General features: G+C 51.6%; 1 protein-coding gene across 1 annotated transcript in view; it reads left to right on the top strand.

Annotated features, from left to right (window-relative positions):
* Window positions 1-4515: 4515 nt before the first annotated feature.
* The window catches only part of Cys1 (cystin 1), a 12679-nt gene continuing 7036 nt past the window's right edge, over window positions 4516-10158 (top strand). Inside the window, exon 1 of the mRNA XM_005366508.3 lies at window positions 4516-5657. Coding sequence (XP_005366565.1) covers window positions 5379-5657 — 279 coding nt within the window. The 5' untranslated portion in view covers window positions 4516-5378. The remainder of the gene's footprint in view (window positions 5658-10158) is intronic.

Here is a 10158-nt window from a genome sequence, read left to right as displayed (position 1 = left end):
CAGAGATCCGCCTGCCTCTGCCTCCCGAGTGCTGGGATTAAAGGCGTGCGCCACCACCGCCAGGCTGATACAGGGTTTTTCTATGTAACAGCCCTAGCTATCCTGGAACTTGATCTGTAGACAAGGCTGGCCTCAAACTCTGCCTTTCAAGTGCTGGGATTAAAGGTGTGTGCCACTACTGCCTGGTACAGAGAGCCTTTTCAATTTCTGAGTCCAGTAGTAAGGATAGTCCTCCCACATGAGGGCGTATATCCTAGCTCATGGCCAGGCCTGAGCCTGGTAGCCCAGCTTCTTGCTAGCTTCACAAAGTCAAATACTGCCCACTAGCAATTCCTGTCTATCCCATCCCATCCTACCTACCTGTAGCATGCCTCTCTGAGCTCCCAAGTGATACTATACTCCTGGGAGAATTCCAGGGAGTCTCACGTCTATACCAGCATAATGGAAGCACATAAGCTTGACTAGGAGGGGTGGACGGTGACACCCGTGTCCTCTATAAAGACCATTTTCTGGTCTTCTGGCCTCATGTCTCTAGTTCCTACATATACACAAGCTCCAAGTCCCCTGTTCCTGTCGTCTGGCTGCTCTCAGATATCAGCTTTCCACCTTAGAGATCGCAGGGAGAAGGGTCATTTGAGATTGTCCCTGTCCCTCAGAACTCCTTTGTCTTCATTGCAGCGTGGTCTCAAGTAACAAGCTAAGCATATCCTTCACCAACATGCCGGCCATCCACTGTGGTTTGAACCATTAGCCCTGAGGGGTCTAGGAGAACTGGCTGAGTCATGAGGAGCAGTCATCTCACCCATGTGTCTAATGGGGTACACAGCATTCCTGTGGGAGAACTGGCTGAGTCATGGGAAGCAGTCATATCACCCATGTGTCTAATGGGGTACACAGCATTCCTGTGTACTGCATTTTGGTTTTGTTTTGTCTCTTTTTTTTTTTTTACAATGTTATAGAATGGGCTCAACTAACCATGGTCTAGACCCACCAATGCTGGGGACCCAGGGATATCTTATTTCTAAGTATTGCAAAGGAGCCCTGTGCATGTTGATGGTCCTTAATGAACAGTGTTGACTTTCTCTTCCATTTCCCCTCCCTTTCTCAGCAGTGAGACCAGGAAAACAAATGGGAAAGCTCAGACACTCCAAAAGAGATGGCAGCAACTCCACAGGATTCGGCTGTTCAAAAGGGATCAACACGAATGAATAACACTGGGGGCCTCTCACGTAGTTCAATAGGCTTTGAAAGCTGAAACACAGAGGTGGGATCCGGGGACATTGCTCGGTTTGGTAAGGTGCTTGTCTATGCTTGAAGCCCTGGGTTTGATCCCCAATACCATGTGAATGCAGCGTGGTAGAGCCTGCCCATAGTCTCTGTACTTGGGAGGCAGAAGCAGGAGCAACAGAAGTTCACACATCAAGTTCAAGACCAGTCTGAACCACAAGAGACCCTCTCTTTATACACACACACACACACACACACACACACACACACACACACACTCACTTACTACCAGCTGAACACAAATACCATCCATTTACAACTCTGGGACTGGACCAAGGACTCACGTGTGTTCTGACCCACAGGCACTATTTTTCTGTGTGTCCACTGTACTCATTGTTCCCAACATGGACGCTTGCGCTGAGTCATCCATAGGGCAAGTTCTGGGCAGGCAGAGCATATTTGAGGTCCTTGAAGAAAGGGAACTTGAGCAGGGTTTTGAGAGGTGGGTAGGTTTGTCCGTCCATTGCGATGGACAGGTCCACAGGCAGTCAAGCTGGACCTCGCACTTCATCCACCCTCAACCACCCCGTCATCTCTATATAAAGATGTCTGGGTACCAGGCCAGGCGTGGTGTGGCCATAGCCCTTAATCCCAGCAACTCAAGAGGTAGAAGTAAGTAGATTTCTGTGAGTTTAAAGTCAGCCTATTTGTACCTAATGAGTTCCAGGCCAGCCAGAGATACAAAGTGAGACCCTCTCTCAAACAAAACAAAACAAAAGTCTACAAGTGGCTGTGATATTCCTGCCTAGAAGGGTTGCTCCATCTTTTATTCTTTGAGAGTCCTAGGAATTTCCCAACTCTCTGGGGGCAGAGGCCATTCTGTACCCCTAGAAATGATCTTGGCAGTTGCCTGCTGGTTCAGGATAAATCTGGGTTCAATTTTGTTTTGTTTTACTTTGAGATGGTCTCACGTAGTCCAGACAAGCCTCTCAAATTTGTCGTGGATAACCTGGGATGACCCAGACCTCCCAATCCTCCTGCCTCTGCTTCTTGAGTGCTGGAAAACAGGCATGTAGCATGATGCCCCACTCAGTCGGGGTCTTCCAGCCTCTATCCCAGAAGCCAGGACTCCAAATGGGGCTGACATTATACGTGATCTCAGAAAGAACACAGGCTTTGGCAAGACTCCTCTGTGAGCACAGCTAAGGAGACGAGTCTGGGGGAAACAGGGGAAGTCAAGAGTGGCCAGAAAATTTTGGCTGCTCTGGAGAACACAGGAGCTCGGGCTATATTTAAACTCTGAGTCACATGACTAGACTCTACTTGGGCTGGAGTAAAACATGTTTTCTTTTAAATGATTAAAGCGAGTTGAACTTCGTTCAAGGAAAGTTTCTTTCCCTCTGAATTTTTTTCTTCAGGCTTTAAGCGTTTCAAGATGAGAATTTGCTTTCATAAAGAGGAAACTTGTCAGTCATTCCAACCTAGACACACCTGTGCATCGGAACACCCAAATGCCATCGAGTCATGCATTTGGCCGCATCCCCTACATCTGGATGATCAAGAAACCCCATTCAGAAGGGGAAGGAAGAGGAGGAGGTGTAAACACTGGCTCGTCTCTGGTTCTCTTGGTAACATGAACCAACACCAACGACAGGTCTGGTCTAGTGTTTATCCCACTTCCGTCTTTCATCTCACAGTTGGGAGAGTTTAACCCAAAATTCCACTTTCACAATGGGTCTGCCTTCAGTATGGATCAGGGTTATTGGCAAGCCAAAACCAGAGAAAGCTAAATTCAGGATATTTAAGTCACCCTGCCCTGGAAAGTGCTGGAAGGGAAGCAAGCAAAACATCAGCCTAGGGTAGGGTCTGGACTCTCGGGTCGGAGCCTTTCCACAGCTAGACAACAGCAGTTTACTTAAAAAATAAAAAAGCTTTGGCCGGGCAGTGGTGGCGCATGCCTTTAATCCCAGCACTCAAGAGGCAGAGGCAGGTGGATCTCTGTGAGTTTGAGGCCAGCCTGGTCTACAGAGTGAGTTCCAGGGCCGTCTCCAAAGCTGTAGAGAAAGCCTGTCTCAAAAAAACAAAAAAGCAAAAAACAAAACAAAAACCTTTGTTTATTTAAAATAGCCAGTGAGAAAAGGCTAGAATCATCATGATCGACTCCTGTCTCCCACTTTGTGTGTGTGTGTGTGTATGAGAAAAGACTAGAATCATGATCAACTCCTGTCTCCCACTTTGTGTGTGTGTGTATGAGAGAGAGAGAGAAAGAGAGAGAGAGAGAGAGAGAGAGAGAGAGAGAGAGAGAAGACTAGAATCATGATCAACTCCTGTCTCCCACTTTGTGTGTGGGGGGGGCATTGATTTTTTTTATTCTTCATTTAAATATCTTTTATTTCCCTAAGGTGATAACTATTTGGGGTGTTTTCCAGAGCTCTGCTTGAACACTCTGAGTCTCTGACCAGGTGGGGAGGGGTAAGAGTGGGGTGTAAAAAGAACGAGGGGGGGCAGCCAGCTGGTGGGTGTGTACCTTGGTTCTAGCAGGGAGGGTCCCATTCCATCCTGTCCTGTCTGAGGTCTGTTTGCCTGAGCTAGAGGAGTGTAAACGTGGGGAGGCCACTGAATGACAGGCTGTTTACTAGATCCACTGAAATATTTCTACCCCCCTGATTCCATTCTAGGCTCCAAGATTTCAAATACCCCGACAGCTCCTCTGGGCTCTAGAGAAGCCAGGCTAAGGCACCAATATGCTGACTCCACCATCTCAAAAAGCCTGGGGGTCAGTGTCCCATAAAAACACACATCTCGGAGGCAGAGGCAGGAGACTCTCTGAGTTCAGGGCCAGCCTGGTCTTACAGAGTGAGTTCCATGATGACAGAAACCTTGTCTCTAATAACAGAAAACAAAAGCACCAATCTAGCGGAGCCAGGGTCGCTCCAGGCTTGTAGGAAGCTTAAGAAACCAGACTTACTGCCACCAGGAAACTAAGGAAACCAGAGACTGCCGTGAACCGGCTAGAAGGGCCTATCCAATCGGAAGCCAGAGAGGGGTGATGACCTTTGGACCACGAAGTTCACCCTATTTCGCCCGGGAGTCTAGCGTTCCACAACTCAACAGTCCCAGGTTTTTTGTGCAGCCTTCCCTCCCAGGTTCACACGCCCACCCAGAGTCTTAATTCCCCGCCCAGTGAATCTTGTTCCAGGGACACGCCCCTCTAGTGTGCCCCGCCCAAAGCCCTGGTACGAGCCTCTCAACCCGCACGCACTCCAGCTGGCCACCCCAAGCTCTCCCCTCCCCCGGACATGCTCTCTCACTCACATCCCTGCTTCTCCTTTTCGTCTCTGTCCCCCCACCCCCGCTCACTTTGCCTCCGCTCTCTCAGTCCTCTACCTTGAGTTCCCAGAGCCCTCTCTCCCCTAACACTACTCTCCAATCCTCACCCCTGATGCCCCCCTTCCCCTGGCGTTTGGCTCTGCCGCCCAGCTCCTTTCAGCCAGTCTCTTGCTCTCCTTGCCCCCAGAATTACTTCCACCCACGCCCCGTGAGACTCCCCCAAACTTCTCCAAGATGATCCCCACACCCAGCTTTCCCTCCCACTAGTTTACCCACCCCGCGCCCTTTAAGGCTCGCATACCGCCCTCACCCTGTTCCACCTCCTTCCAGTTCTACCCTACCCCGGCCCTCCCATCTCCTGGAGGTCTCCCGGGCTGTCACCCCTACCCGCTCCTCATTCCGCTTACCACCCCTCCCCTGGATTGCCTTCCTCATTTTCTCCCTGTCCCAGGCACTCCCCACGCCCCACCCCCGCCCTTCATCTCCCGCGCCCCTTATCCCCGAAGCTACCCGGTCTTTCCCCATCCTCCCATTCTCCTCTTGAGCATCCCCCCCCCATCAGCCTCTACCTCCTCCAGCCTCCCAGATCACCCTTGCCCTCCAACGCTCCCATCCCCGAGACCCCCTCGACTCCTCCCGCTCATCTATCCCTCAGGGCCCCCCCTTTACCCTGTGGCTCCCCCCCCCATCCCTCCATCGCACATCCCTCCCCAGTCCTCCAGGAATCCCCCTCCCTGCTCCCCCGCCCCGTCCCGCCCGCCTCACTCCTGCCCCAGTCCGGCCCGGCTCTCCGGCTGCGCGCTCCAGGCTGGGTGCGAGCCATGGGCAGCGGTAGCAGCCGGAGCAGCCGGATCCCGAGGCGGCGGCGCAGCCCTGACAGGCGCCAGGCGGACCCGGGAGAGGCAACCTCGGAGGGCGGCACAGCTGACCAGGCCCCGACGGCCGCAACGCAGGAGGAGACCGGCCCCAATCCTCGCCCCACGACGCCCCCCGGCGGCCGGGAGGAGACCCTGCGCCTGTTGGACCAGTTGCTGGCCGAGTCCGAGACCTGGGGGACTCAGGAGCCGACCCCACGAGGCCCCGCCCGGCTTTCACCAGCGGTGAGTGTGGGCGCCTGTCTCTCCAGACGCATCCTTTCTGTAGCCCCAGTGTCCTCCCACCCAGGCCTCTCCCTACTCCGCGCCCCTGTCTCCAGCTAACCAACCCAGTGTCACCACCACCACCCCCGTTTTGTCCTAGGGCACTGTGACCCTTCCTTACTCCCACCCCTGCATATTCTCACTCTGCCTTCTTGGTGGGTGCCCGCCACTATCTCTATTTTGGGGTGACTCTTAGAGGCAGCCTTAAAGGACCAAGTACAAACAGCAGTTGGCAGAAACACCTAGAACTTCCTTCTGGTCCAGGGCTTGCCTTCCTTTCCCAGCAGGGCTGCATGCAGTCTGCAGCATCCTTGCAGCTCAGGTGGGAACTGACCAGCAAGGGCCTCTGCCTTGGCCATCAGGAGACACAGTGAGGAGGCAGTAAGTGGGTGGATCACCTGCCAAACAGTGGTTCGAAAACGCCCTGCTGCGTCGGACGCGTCCGGATCTTTGGCTTGCAATTCCCGCATTGCAAGCTATTTTTAAGATGCGGCTTCCTCATCTTCTCTTGCTGAACACTTGTAATAACACCCCGCTGTTCTAGAAAAACAATGGAAAACCAGCGCTCTGGTTTGGCACGCCTTTGGTGCTGCAGAGCTAAAATTCAGAACCGTCTTAGCGGCTCCTGGCTGGAAGAGGAGGCTAGAGGCAGTCGTACCCGGAGGCTTCACTGCGGGCCGCCGAGGCAGAGGGAATGTCTTCTTGGACCCGGATACCGGGCAAGCATCAGGGAAAGGCCACTGGAATGGTGGGAGGACAGCTCAATCCCTGCACCCGCAACAGGGCTCTGTCCCACATCCCTCCTCCCACACTGCCCTGTGGTGGTTTACGACAGGACAAGTCAGCCATAGTGAGAACTGAATTATATAACGGAATTCCTCTAAGACTACATCAGCCTGCAGTTATGTAAGACCAACAAAGAGCAAACAGTTGGGGAGATTTGGACATAGCAAGGAAACAAACTTTCGGTGTCATTTTCAAGTGCTTAGGGAACTTCAAAGGTGTGGAAATGAACGAACTTTCCCTCTCTCTCTCTGAGTGTCCGCTGGAAGAGCATCCTAGAGACAGGATCTCCTGGGCTTGCTTTAGGTATCAGGGGCAAAGACAGGTGCCCAGAGCGCTGGCCTGGGATCCAGGGGGACAGAACGATCCAAAGATCAAGTACACGATGCAGTGGAGAGAAGTCAGTCTGAGGAGTCCACAGGAAGGAGGGACAGGCATGCTCTAAGGGTGGAAAGGCTTGAGTCTGAGGTGGTCACAGGACAAGAGCAGAGCACAAGGCGGGGAGGGACCCTAGGTACACTGATGGCGGTGGCATGTTAGCGCGGGTGCAGCTGTGGCGGTGGCATGTTAGCGCGGGTGCAGCTGTGGCGGTGGCATGTTAGCGCTGGTGCAGTTGTGGCGGTGGCATGTTAGCGCGGGTGTAGCTGTGGCGGTGGCATGTTAGCGCGGGTGTAGCTGTGGCGGTGGCATGTTAGCGTTGGTGTAGCTGCGGAGGTCTTTAGCTACATCAGGGGGTGTAGACTCTACTGAGAAGCATTTGAAGTCTGAAGGGAGTACAGTTTTTGTGACTCAAGAGCAGGAGAAGGGTGAATCAGACAGAACGCTTGGGGCACCACGATCCACCAGGGTGACTCTGGCTGTCCAACTGACCGGGTCCTGGACCCAAGCAGTGGCCGAGAAAGAGGTATGAGGAGGTAGGTTCAAGAAATAAAGTTTGTGCCAGAGCTGGTGGCGCACACCTTTACTCCCAGCCTTGGGAAGCTGAGGCAGGTGGATCTCTGTGAGCTTGAGGCCAGCTTGGTCTACAGAGCAAGTTCTAAGACAATTAGGGCTACACAAAAAGACCTGCGACATCAGAGCAGTGGTCACCCTTTGGGAGGGGAGGGGACAGGCCTCAGCTGTGTCCACTGGACCATGAATGTTTCTCAAACTAATGACTGAATCCCAGAGCTCCAAGAGAGACAAAGTCGGGAAGTGAGGCCCCTGCTTCTAAAAAGCGCAGCACACGCTAGAGCTTAGGACCCAGGCTCCTGTGCTGTGCGGCTTGCTCACATCTGCCTGCATCTGCCCGCATCTGTAACTGATTCCCTCAGGAGCTGCACACCTTACAGGACTCTGGATTGGTGACTCCCCGTGGAGACAGAAAAGAATAGCAAGTTCAAGAACCATCCATAGAAGGTAGCCTTCCTTCATAACGTTGAAACAATGTCCCCCCAAGCAAAATGACAGACCTTACAAGGGCCTTCATTTAAACGCTGCAGCCAGTGCGCTGAGGTTGGAGCGCAGCAGTAAAGAGCTGGCCTAGCATGCATAAGCCCTTCAGTCTGATCCTTCACTCCACCAGAAAGCAATGAAAACAAAAAAAATTGTAACCACTCTTGACTGGAGCACATAATCAAGACTGATTATGCATTATCCCTGAATTATCATCCTGAATATCATGTTATTCTGGACTTTATTTTTTTTAAAAAAAAAAATAGATCTAGAGGGCTGGAGGGATGACTCAGTCGTTCTGAGTTTTTCTTGCTATTGCAGAGGACCTGAGTCCCACCACCTACATCAGGCTCCCTCCAGGGGTTCTGGTGCCCCCTTTTGGTCTCTGAGGGTACTGTACTTCTGTTCAAATCCACACAGACACAGATACAAATAATTAAAAAATAAAAATTAAAACAAACGATACAGTTTTAGCTAATATTTTAATGAGTACTCAAGTCTCAGTCTTGCACTAATTCTCTCCATGCTCACCCATATTTTTAATATTTTTATTTTTAATGACACAATAATTGTACTTTTTTTATGGAGTACGAGATCAAAGAAGTGCTGGGATTACAGGCATGTACCACCGTGTTTATCTGTTTAGGCAATTTTTTGAGGCTGGATTTATTTGTTTTAGTTTTGTCAAGTTGAGGGTTATAAGAAAAAGATTAAAAGTAAGGATAATCTTACTATCTTATTTTATTTATGTGTCTTTATGTCTGTTTTGAATTGTCCCACTTAAACCATCTCCTAGACAGATTTTTTCCCCTGCTTGTATCCTTACATATTTTAAGGGACATGAGATAGCCTACCAAATTCCTGCCCCGTAAGTCACGGACCCAACCCCCTCTCTTGTTACTGTTTTTGAATTAATTTTTAATCTCATGGCCACATGAAGTGCCCGAGGCAGAAGTCCTTTCCCAGAGTCAGTAGCTCTCAAATATCGTGTTAGTTGGGGATCTGAAACTTCAACCTCTGCGGAATGGGAAGGCTGAGCAAACCTGTGAAATTTGAATAGGTGGTTTTATAGTCATTTAGTATTTGGAAGAGCACAGCATCACCCCGTTAATCAGTGGTCTCTTCCTGGACAAAATGAGCCATCTGATATGGATTTATCCACGGTGGGGGGGGGGCAGGGAACGGCAGTGCCCTCCCACCTCTTCAAATGTTTGCCCCCGTTGGGGAGGGTCACAGATAGGGCTCTGCTTGGTCATGGAGTTACTGCACCACCTCAGCCCCAGAGTATGCGACACTGGAAGCATCTGAAGGTGCTTACAGAGAAGAATTTGGTTCCGTACCGAAACCATCTGTTCAGTGTTTTCAGTACTAGGGTAGTAACTCAGTGCTCTCCCCAACTTCCTGCTGCCCTGCCCCCAGTCAGGTGGTCTAGGAAGTCGTTAAAGAGCATTGCTGTCACCAAGAAATAGATAGTATCATTTTTCACAAGCCTGTGTAGAACAGCTGAGTGACACCTTGCTCCCTGCCTTTGCACAGTTTCTGATTTACTGTAGCCCAGGAGGACTGGGGGAGTCTTGTCTGTTGCCACCAACCAAGCCTTTAGGGTGATCACGACTTGCACTGCTGTGGAGTGTGAAGTGAATAAGCAATAGAAAGGAGCTCACAGCTGCAGAGTGGACTCTCCAGAAGGACACAGAGATGCTGGACTCACAGCCAAAGCAAAACAGCTCCTAGAAGAACCAGTGTGTCTGCAGTCAAGGCTAGAGCAAAGATCACACCTGTAAATAGTGTGAAGAGTGAAGCATAGGGTTGACTCACACAGCGCTGGGAAGGCCACGGAGGGAGTCCACGCTGCAGCAAAGAGGAGTCCACGCTGCAACAAGGAGGAGTCCATGCTGCAACGAGGAGGGAGCCCACACTGCAACGAGGAGGGAGTCCACGCTGCAGCAAAGAGGAGTCCATGCTGCAGCAAGGAGGAGTCCACACTGCAACGAGGAGGGAGCCCACACTGCAACGAAGAGAGAGTCCACGCTGCAGCAAAGAGGAGTCCACGCTGCAGCAAGGAGGAGTCCACGCTGCAATGAGGAGGAAGCCCACACTGCAAGGAGGAGGAAGCCCACACTGCAACAAGGAGGAAGTCCACGCTGCAACAAGGAGGAAGTCCACGCTGCAACAAGGAGGAGTCCACGCTGCAACGAGGAGGGAGCCCACACTGCAACAAGGAGGAAGTCCACACTGCAACGAG

This window comes from Microtus ochrogaster, unplaced genomic scaffold (assembly GCF_000317375.1).
Source record: "Microtus ochrogaster isolate Prairie Vole_2 unplaced genomic scaffold, MicOch1.0 UNK10, whole genome shotgun sequence".
Taxonomy (NCBI): domain Eukaryota; kingdom Metazoa; phylum Chordata; class Mammalia; order Rodentia; family Cricetidae; genus Microtus; species Microtus ochrogaster.
The sequence above is the reverse complement of the archived record's forward strand: the minus strand, read 5'-3'. Positions and strand labels throughout refer to the sequence as shown.